This window comes from Microcaecilia unicolor, chromosome 6, assembly GCF_901765095.1.
Source record: "Microcaecilia unicolor chromosome 6, aMicUni1.1, whole genome shotgun sequence".
Taxonomy (NCBI): Eukaryota; Metazoa; Chordata; class Amphibia; order Gymnophiona; family Siphonopidae; genus Microcaecilia; species Microcaecilia unicolor.
Genome location: NC_044036.1, coordinates 191,355,828 through 191,372,121, shown reverse-complemented (window position 1 = coordinate 191,372,121; position 16,294 = coordinate 191,355,828). Strand labels below are relative to the sequence as shown.

Below are 16,294 nucleotides of genomic sequence, written 5' to 3'. Positions count from 1 at the left end.
TCGCGCAAGAGTCCTGTTTTTCTTTTTCTGCGGTAGACAGCAGTTGTGTAGGGATAGCCGTCTCTCTCTGTGTCCGAGAAAAGCCTTCGTTTTTTCGTCGTGAGTTTGCGTCTTTTTTTTTTTTTTTTTTCTTTTCTTTGTTCTCCTCATGGAGACAGTAAAAAAAAAAAAAAAAATCTAGTGGTTCCCTTATTTCTTTTGGCCCTCTTAAGTTTTCTTTCGCTGCCGTCGCGGCCCTTTTGGGCTGCGCATTCGAATTTCTCTTTTTGTGCCCCTTTTTTTCTTGGCACCATCGCGAATTTTGACTTCACCGCTTCTAAGTTTCCGTCCATGACATCGAGGATTCCTGGCAGCTTCAAGAAGTGCGGTCGGTGCAACTGGCCAATCTCGGGTACTGATCACCATTCGTGGTGTATCCAGTGCTTTGGGCCCGACTCGCCCAGATGCGTGTAAGTTGTGTCTTAGCCTTAAAAAGTGGACACAGGCGTCGAGACAGGCTCAGCGGGAATGTCTGTTTGGAGCCTTGCCCGGCACGTCGACAGCAGTACCGAGGTCGACCGGCATCTGCACCGAAGATGGCATCGACATCGGGAGAGCAGGTAATACCTGTCAGGAGACCACCGCATGCTGGGAGCAGTGAGCCGTCGAGTGGATCTCCACCTGTCTCGAAGGCTCCTGCTGCAAAGGCCCATCGGGACCGACCACTTTCGGACCCGACTCCGAGGTGGCGTGTGGATTCCACGTCCTCCTTGTCAATACCGAGGAGTACCAATGCCGTGCATCGAGTGAAGGCTAAGAAGCATCAGCATCGATCTCCTTCTACATTCGGTACCGGGAGCTCTGGGGTGTCGAGGGACTCAGCACCCGAGAAGAGTCGACGCCGGGAGGACCGCTCACCCTCCATCCAAGAGGTGTCAGTCTTCGGACAGTCCGGTACCGCCTCCTTCCTCTCCACAGGTTCTGCCTCTTGCTCCTGCACCAGCCCCACAGCCTTTCCTGGCAGACCCTCTTGACAAGCGCCTCAGAGCCATTCTTCCAGGTCTCCTGGTGGGGCTGCTGCGCCAGTCTGTTCCGGTACCGGGGGTGCTTGCGCCTTCGGTACCGTTGATGGAAGCGGCAGCGAACTCTGTGCCTGTGGTGCAGTCCCCGATGCTGCTTGTGGCTTCGGCTGCCACCCAGGTCGACTCCCCGTCGACATCGCTGGAGGGAGCTTCATCGCTGCCGGCACGGGAGTCGACTTCTCGATGTCGTCATCGAGGACGTGGTTCTTCCGAGTCGAGGTGGGCCTGGTTTTGGACTGCAGTTCGTGACCTCTTGTCCGACACCGAGGAGGATGCCTCGTGGGGAGGAGGATCCCAGGTATTTTTCTTCTGAGGAGTCTTGTGGTCTCCCTTCTGATCCCACTCCTTCGCCTGAAAGGAAACTTCTCCCTCAGAGAGCTTTCTTTCTCCTCCTTTGTGTGGGAAATGTCCATGGCTATTCCCTTCCCGGTGGTTTCTGAGGATGAGCCCAGGGCCGAGATGTTCGAGGTCCTTGACTGTCCTTAAGCAGACATTGCTGAAGAACTGGACGAAACCACTATCTAATCCCACCATCCCCCAAAAAGCTGAGTCCCAGTATCGAATCCATTGGGAGCCTGAGTTGATGAAGTCGCAGTTACCTCACTACTCTATGGTTGTGGATTCTGCTCTCAAGAGAGCCAAAAGTTCTAGAGATTTTGCCTCAGCGCCCCCGGGACAAGAATCTAGAACTCTGGACTCTTGGGAGGAAGGCCTACCAGTCCTCCATGCTCGTGTCCAAGATTCAGTCGTACCAGCTCTACACGAGCATCAACATGCGGAACAATGTCCAGCAACTGGCGGACTTGGTGGATAAGCTCCCCCTGGAGCATGCCAGTCCTTTTCAGGAGGTGGTCAGGCAGCTGAAGGCGTGTCGTAAATTCCTGTCCAGGGGTGCTTACAACTCTTTTGATGTTGCATCCAGAGCCACTGCACAAGGTATAGTGATGCGCAGACTCTCATGGTTGCGTGCCTCTGACCTGGACAATAGAGTCCAGCAGCGGGGGGATAATATTTTGGGCAAGAAAGTCGAGCAGCTGGTCGAACAGCTCAACCAGCGGGAAACCGCTATGGACAATCTCTCCCACCGGGCGCCTTCAGCATCTACCTCATCAGGTAGACATTTTTTCCGTGGAAGGCGAACTGCTCCCTATGCTTACAATAAGAGTAGGTACAATCCACCTTCTCAGGCTCAACCCCAGCGCGCTCGTTCTAGTCAACAGCGTGCGCCTAGACAGGCCCCCGCAGCTCCCCAGCAAAAGCAAGGGGCAGGCTTTTGATTGGCTCCAGTTGAGCATAGCTGCCATAAAAGTGTCCATGCTGGACGATCTACCAGTCGGGGGGGGGGGGGGGGGGGGGAGGTTAAAATGTTTTCACCAAAGGTGGCCTCTCATAACCTCCGAGTGGTGGGTTCTTCAAATAGTCCGGCTGGGATACTCCCTCAATTTGATCTCCATACCTCCAAATTGCCCACCGGTAGCTCAGTCCTTCAGCTTCCAGCACAGGTAGGTACTTGCAGAGGAACTCTGCCCTTCTCAGCGCCAGTGCGGTCGAGCCTGTTCCACCAGGGCAAGAAGGGCTGGGATTCTATTCCAGGTACTTCCTTGTGCAAAAGAAAACAGGGGGGATGCGTCCCATTCTAGACCTAAGGGCCCTGAACAAGTATCTGGTCCGAGAAAAGTTCAGGATGGTTTCCCTGGGCACCCTTCTTCCCATGACTCAGAAAAACGACTGGCTATGCTCTCTGGACTTAAAGGATGCTTATACACACATCCCAATACTGCCAGCTCACAGGCAGTATCTACAATTCCGTCTGGGAACACAGCATTTTCAGTATTGTGTGCTACCCTTTGGGCTCGCGTCTGTGCCCAGGGTATTAACCAAATGCCTGGCGGTAGTTGCAGCATCGCTACGCAGACTGGGAGTGCATGTGTTCCCCTATCTCGACGATTGGCTTTTGAAGAACACCTCAGAGGCAGGAGCTCTGCAGTCTATGCAGATGACTATTCAACTATTCAACTCCTGGAGCTACTGGAGTTTGTCATAAATTACCCAAAGTCCCATCTTCTTCCAGTTCAGAAATTAGAATTCATAGGAACTCTGCTGGATTCACAGACTGCTCATGCCTATCTTCCAGAGGCGAGAGTGGACAACCTTCTGTCTCTTGTTTCCTTGGCCAGAGCGTCTCAGCAGATCACAGTTTGGCAGATGTTGAGACTGCTAGGCTATATGGCATCCACAGTCCATGTGACTCCCATGGCCCGTCTTCACATGCGATCAGCTCAATGGACCCTAGCTTCCCAGTGGTTTCAGGCCACAGGGGATCTAGAGGATGCAATCCAGCTACCCACCGAATTTCGCAATTCCCTTCAGTGGTGGACAATTCGATCTAATTTGACTTTGGGACGTCGCTTCCAAATTCCTCAGCCGCAAAAAGTGCTGACTACGGATGCATCTCTCCTGGGGTGGGGAGCCCATGTAGACAGGCTTCACACTCAAGGAGCTTGGTCCCTCCAGGAATCAGGTCTTCAGATCAATCTCCTGGAGTTGCGAGCGATCTGGAACGCTTCAAGGGCTTTCAGAGATCAGCTGTCCAATCAAATTATTCAAATTCAGACAGACAATCAGGTTGCCACGTATTAAGTCAACAAGCAGGGGGGCACTGGATCTCGCCCCCTGTGTCGGGAAGCCGTCCAGATGTGGCTATGGGTTCACGTCCACGGCATGCTTCTCCAAGCCACGTATCTGGCATGCGTAAACAGTCTGGCCTACAGGTTGAGCAGGATAATGCAACCTCACGAGTGGTCGCTCAACTTAGGCGTGGTATGCAAGATCTTCCGGGCGTGGGACACCCCCTCGGTGGATCTTTTTGCCACGCAGACCACTCACAAGGTCCCTCAGTTCTGTTCCAGACTTCAGGCCCATGGCAGGCTAGCGTCGGATGCTTTTCTCCTTCATTGGGCTAGAGGCTTCCTGTATGCATATTCTCCCATACCTCTGGTGGGGAAGCAAGACTGCGGAACCATGATTCTGATAGCCCCTTTCTGGATGCGTCAGATCCGGTTCCCTCTTCTTCTGGAGTTGTCCTCCGAAGAACCGTGGAGATTGGAGTGTTTTCCAACCCTCAGAACGAGGGGCGCTTCTGCATCCCAGCCTTCAGTCTCTGACTCTCATGGCCTGGATGTTGAGGACGTAGACTTCGCCCCGTAGGTCTTTCTGAGGGTGTCTCCTGAGATAAAGTTGCCAAATCACAGCAAGATTTCAAAGAGTTGTTAGGATTGGAAGTATCAATATCTATTACTATCGATTTTCTCTCTAGTCGAGATGGTTTTAGTGTTTGAGTATTTAAATGGTTTCTTGAGACATAAATAAAAATTAAACAATGATTGAGAGTGGTCCGACCACAGAACAGCAGACTAGGTGTTAGACTCTATTAAAAAAATCAAACTAGTTATAATAAACATATTAAAAAAAAAAAATCAAACTAACAGTCAAGGACATATCCCTTTTTGTGTGTTGGGCCACTATTCATCAAATCGAGGTTACAAGACTGTAAACATTCTATAAAATTAACATTAGGATCACCAAAGTCATCTAAATGAAGATTCAAATCACCCAAAATAATCAGTCTTTCTGATTTTGACCAAGGGCCTGGAGGTCGATAAATCAGCAGAATTCCAGCTAAGGTGGAATATTTTCTAGTGGTATAATTATAAAAGTCGTCTTGAAAACTACATAGCATAATAAACTCTAAACCGGGAGAGGTCATAGAAAATTCAAAAGAAAGCTTTAAAAACGTCTTATAAATTAAGTGGAATATAACATATAACCTGGTAGACAGAGGTGAGATTTAATTGAGGTATCCTCCTCTAGCATCCAAGTTTCAGTAATAAACATAAAACCTAAATCTAATGTAGAAAGAAGATCCTGAAATATTAAAAGCTTGTTATTAAGAAACCTAGCTTTGACGTAATATGCCGGGACTGGAGTTACTGAACAAAAATAAGGTTGAGTTGGCTGTATCAATATATCATACATTAGTAGGTTTAGATTCGGAGCACATATCAGACAACATGCTTCCTATAATGTCAATACTGCGAGGACAAAAATCTAAGCAATTGACTTTTAGAAATACAGGAAGATAAACTTTGAACCTAGGCATTGAAGATCTATACAGGAATTTTTAGTTCATATTCTTTTAGAATTCCCAGCGTATATCCTAATTAAGAACAGTCAATAACAGCTTCATTTTAAGATAAAATTTAAGATAGTAACAATAAAAATTGTTACCAAATACTTCACAAATTCGCTTTGCAAAGGTGCTTGCTGTGCCACTAGGTGTCGCGGTTTAAAAACCCTGCAATGCCTAGCGTCAAATTCAGTAGGCGGAGCTTGCTCCTACACCTAATGCCCAGATGGAAAAGGCAACTATAGCGGAGCTTGCTCCCATTCCAGGGACCGCAACAACAATAAGCAAGTTAGAGTAGGAAGCACCACAGTCAGGAACAGTTCTCTTCAATGGACAGCTGCAGAGTGGATTTAGAGATGGTATCACAGCATGGGTTTAAAAACCCTGCAGTGCCTAGTGTCAAATTCAGTAGGTGGAGCTTGCTTCCACGTCTAGCACACAGATGGAAAAGGCAACTATAGCGGAGCTTGCTCCCAAGCCAAGAACATCAACAACAATAAGTTAGAGTGAGAAGCACTACAATCAGGAACAGTTCTGTTCAGCTCTCCCCTTTCCTTTCAGCTTTCTGTGATACATAGCTTTGTTATAATCTTCTGTAGTAGGCATTTATCCCTATGGGGGCTTTAGTTCTGAAGGTGCCCAGACTGCACCAGCCATGACAGCCAGTGATGTCACTGGAATGGTTAAGCTTTTTTTTTTATCTCCATCTGCTGGTAGGGATTCAAGTTGACATTTACTAATAAATTTTACCCACTTTTAACTGGGCCAGTACATTGTCCTTGCTGATAAATAATCCTTGTATACTGTAGTTGTGAAAGGCTTTATTCATAGATTAAAACTTCAATTGACACAGATATTTACGTGGGCATGTTAGTTTGTTGTTTCTTTTGTTTTTGAGTAAATTTTAGGAGGGGTAATATATACACCAAAGAAGCTTTACACCACATTAGCCTGGTTCAGTATTGGTTTGTGGGTAGTAGGATGCAATATTACTGTATCTAGGTGTAAACTTGCCTTAATTGTGATTGTACCAGTATTGCCTACAATCACAGTTATATGCATATCTGCATAAATGTATGAAATCCATTAGTGACTGCCTTAAAGCAGGTGTAAATTCTGTGCCTTACTCCAGGCACATTATGGAAGGTTTATCTTATAGGGTCTCACCTGTTATAATTACCTGCTACTTGTAGTTGGTTCATTTAATACAGTGGTTCCCAAACCTGGTTCTGGCGGCGGCACCCCAGCCAGTCAGGTTTTCAGGATACCTACAGTCCATTGCATGCAAATCTCTCTCATAAATATTCTTTGTGGATATTGTGGGGTTCCTCCAGTACCAGGCTTGGAAACCTTAATATTTGAACATAGAGATCAGATCACTAGACTAGATTCTTAAAAAAAAAAAATGCTAAATTTAACTAGCATTGATAGCACTCTTGAATATGATTTACATTATATATTTGATAATTGTAATGTAGCATAAAAAGTTCTGAAATGGAATCGATGAACTGAAACTGGTTTACACTAAGGGGGTTCTCGTCAGTTATCTGGCTTTTTCCTTCCATTTTTTCCTGTAGGTGGAGTTGGCTTTGTGGGATACAGCAGGACAGGAAGATTATGATCGACTTAGACCACTGTCCTATCCCGATACTGATGTTATTTTAATGTGTTTTTCAATTGATAGCCCTGATAGTTTAGGTAAGTCAATCTCTTTTGTATTACAGTGGTCAAAAGACTTCAGTAGATTTGGGAATTTTGTGTTTGTATGTTTTTAGTTTTGGATTAACTGCATTTGTAAGAAAAATTCAGACTCAAAACAGAGATCCCATCAGAATGTTGACAAAAGTATAGGTTAATTGCTGCTCAGTTTATAGGATAAATCTTGTAAACATTGTGACAGTTCTCAATACTTTTTACTAAGGACTGAAGGAGATGATATAAAGTTGGCCTCTGATGCACTTCACATCCTTGTGTGTTTTTTTTTCTTTTTTTTTCTTTTTGTCCATAATGATTGGGGTTTGTCCATCCACTACTGGAAGGAGACAGAGAACAAAATCGTCCCTTAAGGAAGTAGTGCAGCCATAGAACGTTATTTTGTGTCTCCTGGCGGATGATGGATGGATTGTGCAGCTCCTTCTTTGGAGCTTGTTTCTCGGCAACTGTCCTGGTTCTACTGGGTTTCAGTTGAGTAGGGGATAATGGCTGGTTTATTGTGGAAGATGCTTAAGCACTGATGACACCAGAGTCCCTCCTAGCTAAAGTGACAACTGGTGGTGCTGTGTCTCCCACCCCCCCCCCCCCACCCCGGCTGCCTCGCTCCTTCCTGAGTGGAAGCTATGGCAATAAAGTGAGTTCTCCGAGGACAGGCAGTGTATTTAATACTCGCATGTGAGCGACGTCACCCAGTGCAGAATGCTACAGTATGGAGAGGCACATGCTAGCGTTCCATGACAGCGCAGGACCAGCAGTTTCTTTTCTCTATGAGGAGAGAACGTGCTGTCCACAGCTCCTCACAGCGTCTGGAGCATGACCAACTTGAGCTGTCTTTTTGTGCCTTCCCTGCAAAATGTATATCCTGATTCTTTTCCCGGGGGGGGGGGGGGGAGTTGCTTGCTCCCTTTAAGTGTTTTTAGTTAGATTTTTCCCCACTTGTAGGTTTCCTTATCTTTTTTGTGCTCTTTAGGCTGTTTTAGGCCTGAGCTTCGGTCGGGAGTTGTTTTTTTTTTTGTTTTTTTTCCCTGTCTCTTTCTGGTGCTTTTCCCCTTTTTGAAGTCGACATAGAGTCGTTTGATTTGGCCACAGCTGTTTTTCCTTCCATGTCATCGAAGGTACCCAGTGGCTTCAATTGCTGTGCCTGGTGCAGTTGGACCATCTCTGGCACAGACACCCATTCTTGGTGTCATCTGAGTATGGGTCCAGAAAATTCCCCTTCCAGCTGTATTCTTTGCCTGCTTTATGCAGAAAAGAACCCAGCTGTCCAGAGAGGCTCAGAGACAACATTTTTGGAGTCCGGTCCGAATTATCAGCATCAGTGTTGACACTGACGTTAGCACTTCATAGGAGGTTTGCTTTTGTCAAAGCCCCCTCTCAAACCTCCATCAGTGTCATGGGATCTCCATGTCGTTCTCACCCAGCTAATGAAAGCTCCTTTCCTTAGCATCCCTCCGGATCGGACCAGGATTGAACTGATGGGTTGTGCACGCCTACCAGCAGGTGGAGACTGAGAAAAAACTGTGACTCTAGAGAGCCAATAAGAGCCCTGGTCATGTGACCCTAGCCTCAGTATTTTCTCAGTCTCCCAGCAGGTAGGAAGCAAGCCCTTTTAGTCTCTCTCTTTCTCCGAGGACAAGCAGGCTGCTTGTTCTCACGACTGGGTTGATGTCCACGGCAGCCCCCACCAACCAGAAGACATCGTCGACATCGGTACCGAAGACCCGGCTGTTGACACCGATGCCGTTGAGGTAGACGTCGAAGGGCCGGCGCAAGTTCCAAAAGGACGGTCCCGAAGAACTTGCCTCGCACCTGTGTCCGCTTCCTTAAGCCGAGACACAAGGTGCACGTCTTGGTATTATGCTCCAGGCCGAGGCACTGGAGGCACCAAGCGTGGGTATCGGTTTGCGAGATCTGCCGGCCGCACCGACCACACTTTTTGAATCTGCTCAGGACCTTCGAGGACATTGATGGAAAAATCGCGTCGGCAAGGTCAAAGTCGTCTATGGTGGCGGTGAAAGCACACCCGAAAAAGAAACGACCGCGCGGCCACAAGGCCGCGACAAAGCGCCCTCGCGGCTACGAACGCCGAGGTCTTGTTCTTCCCCCATGTTTCTCTCTTCTCTATAAGCAGACTAAACTGTAAGTTAGCGAACAGTGCAGTGTGCTGTCCTCTGTTTTATTCCAGAGGGGTCATTTGTATGGATTTACAATCCGCCAAGCCAGGTAGCATACCGTCCCATTCGGGCAGGACGGTCTTCTCTTCAAGGTCGGCATTTCGATCAGGCATTGGGATCTCAGAAGGATAACCCTTATGTTTCCTTGCTGGGATACCAAGTTGCCTTTTGGGGCTGTCATTTTTGCCTTTTTTCCTTTTTGTCTAGTGGAGTTTCTTTCTTCTCCAGTCTGGCCTCATTATTTCTCTCGTACTCAGGCTGGCGCATGCTCTGTCTGGGACAGACATCCAGCCTTGATAAGCAGGACGGTGTCTTTTGTAGTTGCAATTTCTCGTTCCATAGCGTCCCACAGATCAATCCAGAGACGAGTGGGTTATGTCCCTCTACCAGCAGGTGGAGATAAGAGAGAACTTCAGAGTCTTGATATATGTAGACCTGTGCAGTCAGCCTACTCTCAGTATTCTCTCTATCTCAGCAGGTGGATAGACACATCCTGTGCAGCTCTCTGGATTGAGCTGTGCTCCTAGCCTGTTACTTCAGGATTAGTTGAGCGGATTGAGATGTGCTCCTAGCCTGTTCCCTCAGGTTTAGTTGAGCTAGGGGTTAGTGGCCATGTGGAGCCAGTTAGGGGTACACCTGGTGGTGCCAGGTCCCTCCCCCACCCCTGTCCTGTTACCAGGCTGACTAACAGTTTCTGACCTCTCTGCCTTAAAAAAAAAAAAAAAAGAACAGAGAGACAAGAGGAAATGAAGCAGAGCAGAAGGGGATAATGGCTTTACACCATGGTAATTTCTTTCCTTTGGGGCTCTGTTTTTTCCATCCTATTGAGGTGAGTGGTATTTCCTTTTTTTTCTGTGGGAGTTCGTCAGTTTCGTGGAGGAGCGTCTGGGCTTCGCGTGGCTCCCAGCACAAGTGTATTTTATTTTTGCCTGGCTATGGCTGTTGGGGCGTTGATAGGGAGCTCCGTTAGACGGCCATTCCTGGCTGTGGTTTTGACGCCATTTCGCCATCGCGGGCGCTATTTTGTGCGGGGGTTTGCTGTGCACGCGACGCTTTTGACTCCTCTCAATTTCAATTATTTCAATTATTTTTAATGGCGACAGTGCAAGCGGAGGGGCACGAGCTCGGGGCGGTAGGATTCTGGCCCAAAATTTTGCTCCATGCCCGTTTAAGGAGGGAAACGGTGAGCTTTTCGGCTCCGGTGTCAGAGGCCTGTTCCGCGTTCCCGTTTGGGATGGCTTCTAGCTCTTATGCCGGTCCTGTTGCTATTCTTCGTTGAGAATTTAATTGAGCACGCTATTTAAGCTAAGGAATGTTTTTCTCGCCCATGCTCTTTGTGAAGTTTATTGCTTCTGGATACGGCAGGTCGCTGTCCGTTCTTTCAGGGACTCCGCGTCTGGAACGCAACCGCGGCCGGCCTTGTACGCATTCAGCTGAGCGAGGTTGAGTGCTTGCTTCGGCAGCTCATATTATAAAATTGGATCATGCAATTTCAGGATCTCACACAAATTCATGAATCGTTTCATATTTAGCGGTGCGGCCTTCTTTTCCGCGTCGGGGGTTAGTGGGCGCCATTTTTGGTAACGGAGAGCGGGTCAGTGGCGGTCTCTCCTGGGACCTCGGTTACACAGCTGGTGCCGCGTCCTGCCTTGGGTTATCTGGGTGGTGCCTGCGCTAGGTGGAATTTCGTTTCTGACGGAGATTTTTTGGATTAGGTACTGCCGTTATGGTACGCTGTCTGGATTTGCCTGTTTTGGACTCTGTTTACTTCTTTGCTCCTTTGCACATGTTCGGTCCTTCTTTCAGTAGGTAAGGGAGTTTTTACCTCTCTCCTGTTTCTGGGGGGATTAGGTATTCGCTCCTATGGGCTAGTGTAGAGCTAGGGGAGCGTGCTAGGGGGTGAGGTTTTATTTTTTCCTCAGTTTCTCCCTGTCTAATTTTAGTACAGCACCTCGTATGTTTTAGGGCATGGGTTCAGGTCTGTTGTGGACATGTGGGGACAGTCAGGAGCCTGCGGGCTCAATCTGCTGTTTCCACGGGGGGGCCAGTCCAAGTCTGGCGTGTCTGGTTAATCTGGTCATTTTGGTGCTGGAATGTCTGTTGTTTTTGTAGCAATTTAGACTCTCCGCTCAGTGTTCTACTGGTTGCCATGGTAATCATGCCTCCAGAGGCTGACATGTCAGTTTTCTTTTTCCTGAGACTTTTGGGTACTTCTGCTGCAGTCAGCTCTACTGTCTGGATAGGTTTTCCTGTCCTGAATGTGGTTCCTTATTTCCTCTATTCATGGATGTCTATTCAGTCTCTGGGCACCGAGTCCGGCCTGTGTATTAGGTCTTGGAGTGTGTTTTTTGTGGCCGATATCTTTTACGTTCTTTTTGCAGGTTGCGGGTTACCGTTTCTGCATCTTCAGTAGCCAGTCTTTTAGTGCCCTGGGTGTTCTCAGCTCATTGCTTTTGTAGGGCTCATGGGGCAGGTTTTTGGCTGGTAGTAACCTTCTTTCCTAGGTAGCTCTCCCTGTTTGTGGCTTTTCAGTCTTCTGTTCAGCTGCATTTGGTTTCTGGGCTGCAGACGCATTTCGGCCTATTGCTTTCTGGCTTCCTTAGTTTCCACCTTTGGTGGTGGGATAGTAGGCTGCTCAGGGGAGAGTTTTATCTGTATGTCATGGTAAATGGGCGCTCTCAGCCACAGATTGCTAGATTTCACGCCCTTGTGGTTATGTTACTTTTGGTTCTTATTCTTGTCGCACCTTCCCTATCTTGAGGGTGTTGGTGTCTGCTCTGTCTAGGGGCGTTCGGTTTGGCTCCTGTCTGCTGGCGGCTGGTTACTCTTGTCAGGTACCGCATCTGGTGGTTTTCGATGAATAGTGTTTGTATTTGCATACAGCTAGGATGGCTCGTCTGGGCTGTTTTCAGAATGTCGAGCCTGGGGCCTCCGTTTGGTTCTATCTGGGATCATTCCTATTTGCAGCAAAGCAGCTTTACTCTGGCCCCGGCCGTCGAGCTTTCCTTTGGCTCAGGCTGGCGAACCCTGCTCAGGCCGGCGTGGCCAGCTCAAGTGGGGCTGTGGCCAAGTGGTTAGAGCACTGGTTTTGTATTCCAGAAGTGGCTGGTTCAAATCCCACTGGTACTACTGAAAAAGCTGTTCATGACAAGCACTTCAATTTTTAAAGAGCGTTGCTCCGGCTCACGCTGTCGAGTGTTGTCTGCTCAGGCCGTCGAGCCTGGCTCTGGCTCTGGCTCAGGCCGTCGAGCCTGGCTCTGGCTCAGGCCGTCGAGCCTGGCTCTGGCTCTGGCTCAGGCCGTCGAGTCTGGCTCTGGCTCAGGCCGTCGAGTCTGGCTCAGGCTGTCGAGCCTTGCTTCGGCTGCAGCCGTTGACCTTGCTCCGGCTTTGTTTTGGTTGAGACAATGAGGGGGTGTTTGCGAAATTTCCTTGATTTTTTTGATTTCCGGCGTCTGTTTTTGGTCTTGGGCCCTTCTAGGTCGGTACCTTTGAGTTTTTTAGTTCTTATCCTGTCAGTTCCGAGCCAAGGAAATCTCTCGCTGACTACGTGTAGGTTGCAGGCTTGGTCTTTTGGCCACGGCTATTGTTTCTTGCCTGTCAGCTTTAGGTGGCTGTTGTTCAGTTCTTGTCAGACCGTCTGGTCTTCGCTGCTTCGGGCCTCTTGATTGGGTCACTCCACTTATTTGTTTCTGGTTTGGCAGTAGTTTTTCCTCCCTGCCATAGGGAAGTTCTGGTTTGCCTTTTCTTGTTCAGGTGCCTCTCTCCTTGCTGTTTGGGCACTCCTTCTCTTTTTCGTGTAGGAGGCAGTGATTGCCTGCTTGACGGATATTTTCCGGTGCTCTTCTTTAGGAGTTCAGCAAGGAAGTAGATGTTTTCTAGCTCCGGAGTTGACTGGCCCTTAGCTGGTTTTCCTCGGTTTCCAGTTCGGGGACAGCTTCATATTGGTTTTTGGCCTGGCCGGTTGTTTTCTTCCTATCTGCCTTGCGGCTGCGTTTTGCTTTCTTTAGTTTGGGAATGCTAGTTCGGGGATACTTATGTTCCTTTTGTTGGGAGTTCTTCTCTCTTATTCCTCTGGACCTCGGGAGTCATGGCCAGGTATTTCTTGACAGCATCTTTTCTGGCGGTTTTCTGGGACCCCATCTATGCTCATTGCTGCATGTTGAGCACAACTTCATTGCGACACGTTAAGAGCACAGCTCCATTACTGCATGTTGGGTACAGCTCCATTGCTGCATGTTGAGCACAGCTCCATTGCTGTAATCTGTGCAGCTCCATCTAGGTTCTTGGCTGCATATTAAGCTCAGCTCTCTTGATGCATGTTGAGCACAGTTCCATGGTTGCATGTTGAGCACAGCTCCTTTCCTGCACATTGGATACATCTCTTTTGCTGCATGTTCAGCTCGGCTCTATTATTGCTCTTTGAGCATGGCTCTATCGCGTCATGCTGTTGGTTGGGCGCGATTCTTTTCCTGGATGTTGAGCGCAGCTTTATTGCGGGATTGGGTGCGCGGCTCCATCCCTGTGCGCGACTTGGTCGCGGCCGCATCGCGGCATTTTGTGAGCGGTTCCATCGCTGCTTTTCAGCATAGCCCCTTCGTTTTGAGCGCAGATCTTTCCTGCATGTTGCAGACTGCCCCATCGCTGTATGGTGAGCACGACTTCCTTCTCTTGGGTGGTTCCTCCATTCCTTAGTGGGATTGGTTTATTGGATCCTTTCTGGGCACGGGGTCACAGTTCCATGTTGTCCTTAGCTCCTTTGAGTGTGGGGGCGTACAGATATATATGTGGGTCCTGCGTGGGGAAGATTCTTTCTTCTTGCCGTATTGCGCCTTTCCTCAAGCTTTGGATGTTCGAGTTTGGCTGTTTTTGGTACCTGGTACCGTGCTCATGTCTGGTGTGGTTCAGTTCTTTCTTTGGGCCTTTGGCGGTTTGGGAAGCCCACCCTACTTTGGGGACTGCTTTTGTACATCCCACTCGTCTCTGGATTGATCTGTGGGACGCTATGGAAGGTAAAATTATGTCTTACCTGATAATTTTCTTTCCATTAGTCCCAACAGATCAATCCAGAGGCCCGCCCTTTATTGTTGTTTGTTTGCATCATTTACATTGTTCTCAGCGGTGATGCTTCGCGAAGTGGTTTCTTGTCTACGGGACCACTGGGAATTCCAGGAACACTGCAAAGGATGCGGTTATTTATGATTGCATTTATCACTTAAGTGGTTTTCCTCCCGTTCTTACGGTAGAGGAGGAGCCTGCAAGGGTTCTTTGGAGGCAGGAGTGGAGTTTAATATTGGATTGTTTTTTCTTCTTCAGCTGCTTTGGTATTGACAATACTGAGAGTAGGCTGACTGCACAGGTCTACATATATCAAGACTCTGAAGTTCTCTCTATCTCCACTTGCTGGTAGAGGGACATAACCCACTCGTCTCTGGATTGATCTGTTGGGACTAATGGAAAGAAAATTATCAGGTAAGACATAATTTTACCTTTCCCCTGTCTGGTCTCTTTGTTTATCTCTTACTCAGGCTAGTGCATGCTCTCCACCTGGCACAGGCATCCAGCCTTGCTAAGTAGGACGGCGTCTTTGGTAGTTGTAGTATTCTCTTCTCCGATTTCAGTCTCTGTGCCTTAGCGACATTGTCAGACCATGGAGTGACAGGGAGTTAGTCTTCTTCGCCCGATAGTCCGAGATCTTCTGGTTTCCTTTATGGTTTCTTACTGTCTTCAGACAGTGCTTTTAGTAGTCTTGCCTTCAGCTAGGAGAGTAGGTTCTGCAAGTTTCTTTCATGCAGGTTTCCGTTTTTTTCTTTTTGGCATTTTTTTTCAAGGAGCAAGTACGTCTATGTAGGCAGTACTTCTGCATCTGGGTACTTCTTTTCTATCTACCGTACTTTCCCATTTTCATCTTTTCCCATCACTTTTTTCTTATTGTTCTGGGGTCTTCTGCGGAAGGCCAAGATCACAGAAAATTATATGCTACATATGAAAAGAGCTCTTATATATTTAGAGAGCTGTTACAAGCTATTTGGTTCTTCTTTTTGGTCCTTCTGGTCAGTTGGAGTGAGGTTTTTTTTTTTTTTTTGGTTGTTTCGGCCTCACTATATCTCGACAGATTATGGAATTCATATCCTCTATTTGTCTGCTCACTGGGGTACCGTCTCTGGAGAGTGTTTTCACCTATCTTACTTCTTGGTGCCCTAGGTGCTCATGTTGGAAGGTGCCATTTTGGGCTTAGCTTCATTCTGTTTTAATTGATATACACTCTACATGTTCATTGTCGCCAGGAGGCGATCTATGCAACTCGCATATTCTCAGTGGCTTTGGTACGTCCCATCAGTCCAATCCTGGTCCGGAGGGATGCTAAGGAAGGAGAAATTAGATCTTACCTGCTAATTTGCTTTCCTTTAGTCCCTCTGGACCGGACCAGGCCCCTCCCATATTTCGGCATCTTTTCAATGGAATATTTACAAAAAAAAAAGAATATGACAAGCTGCTAGTATATATGGAACTTTAGGTGCTCCGTGCCACGTCTCTGGTCGGAGTTGCTGGTGGCCTCAGTGGCTGGTATTTATGTGTAGGTATATGTCTATGTCTTTATATGTGGGTATGTATATATGTATCTATATATATAAAACTTTAAGAGGGCCATGCCACTTTGCTGAGAGTTGTTGGGGGTGCCCAGTTCCTGGTATATATATATATATAACACTTTAAGTGGGTCATACAACTTCTCTGGTGAGAGTTGCGGGAGAACTATAATACAACTGAGAGTTGCGGGAGACCTATAATACAACTGAGCCATACCACTTCTCTAGTGAGAGTTGCTGGTGCGCTATATTACAAGTGAGCCATACCACTTCTCTGGTGCCACTGAATTCCTGCCATCTGAAGTATTCGACCTGGAAGTATTTTCTTGGTGGCTGTTACTTCAGCTCGTAGAGTCAGTGAGCTTCAAGCCTTGGTAGTGCATGCTCCTTACCTCAAGTTTCATCACAACAGAGTAGTCCTCCACACTCACCCTAAGTTCTTGCCGAAGGTGGTGTCGGAGTTCCATCTGAACCAGTCAATTGTCTTGCCAACCTTCTTTCCCCGTCCTCATACCCGCCCTGCTGAAGGTCAGTTGCATACATTGGACTGCAAGAGAGCATTGGCCTTCTATG

General features: G+C 47.8%; 1 protein-coding gene across 1 annotated transcript in view; it reads left to right on the top strand.

Annotated features, from left to right (window-relative positions):
• RHOA (ras homolog family member A) overlaps window positions 1-16,294 on the top strand; it is a 49,885-nt gene that overhangs the window by 20,626 nt on the left and 12,965 nt on the right. Inside the window, exon 3 of the mRNA XM_030205456.1 lies at window positions 6,825-6,945. Within this exon, the coding sequence (XP_030061316.1) occupies window positions 6,825-6,945 (121 nt within the window). The remainder of the gene's footprint in view (window positions 1-6,824; window positions 6,946-16,294) is intronic.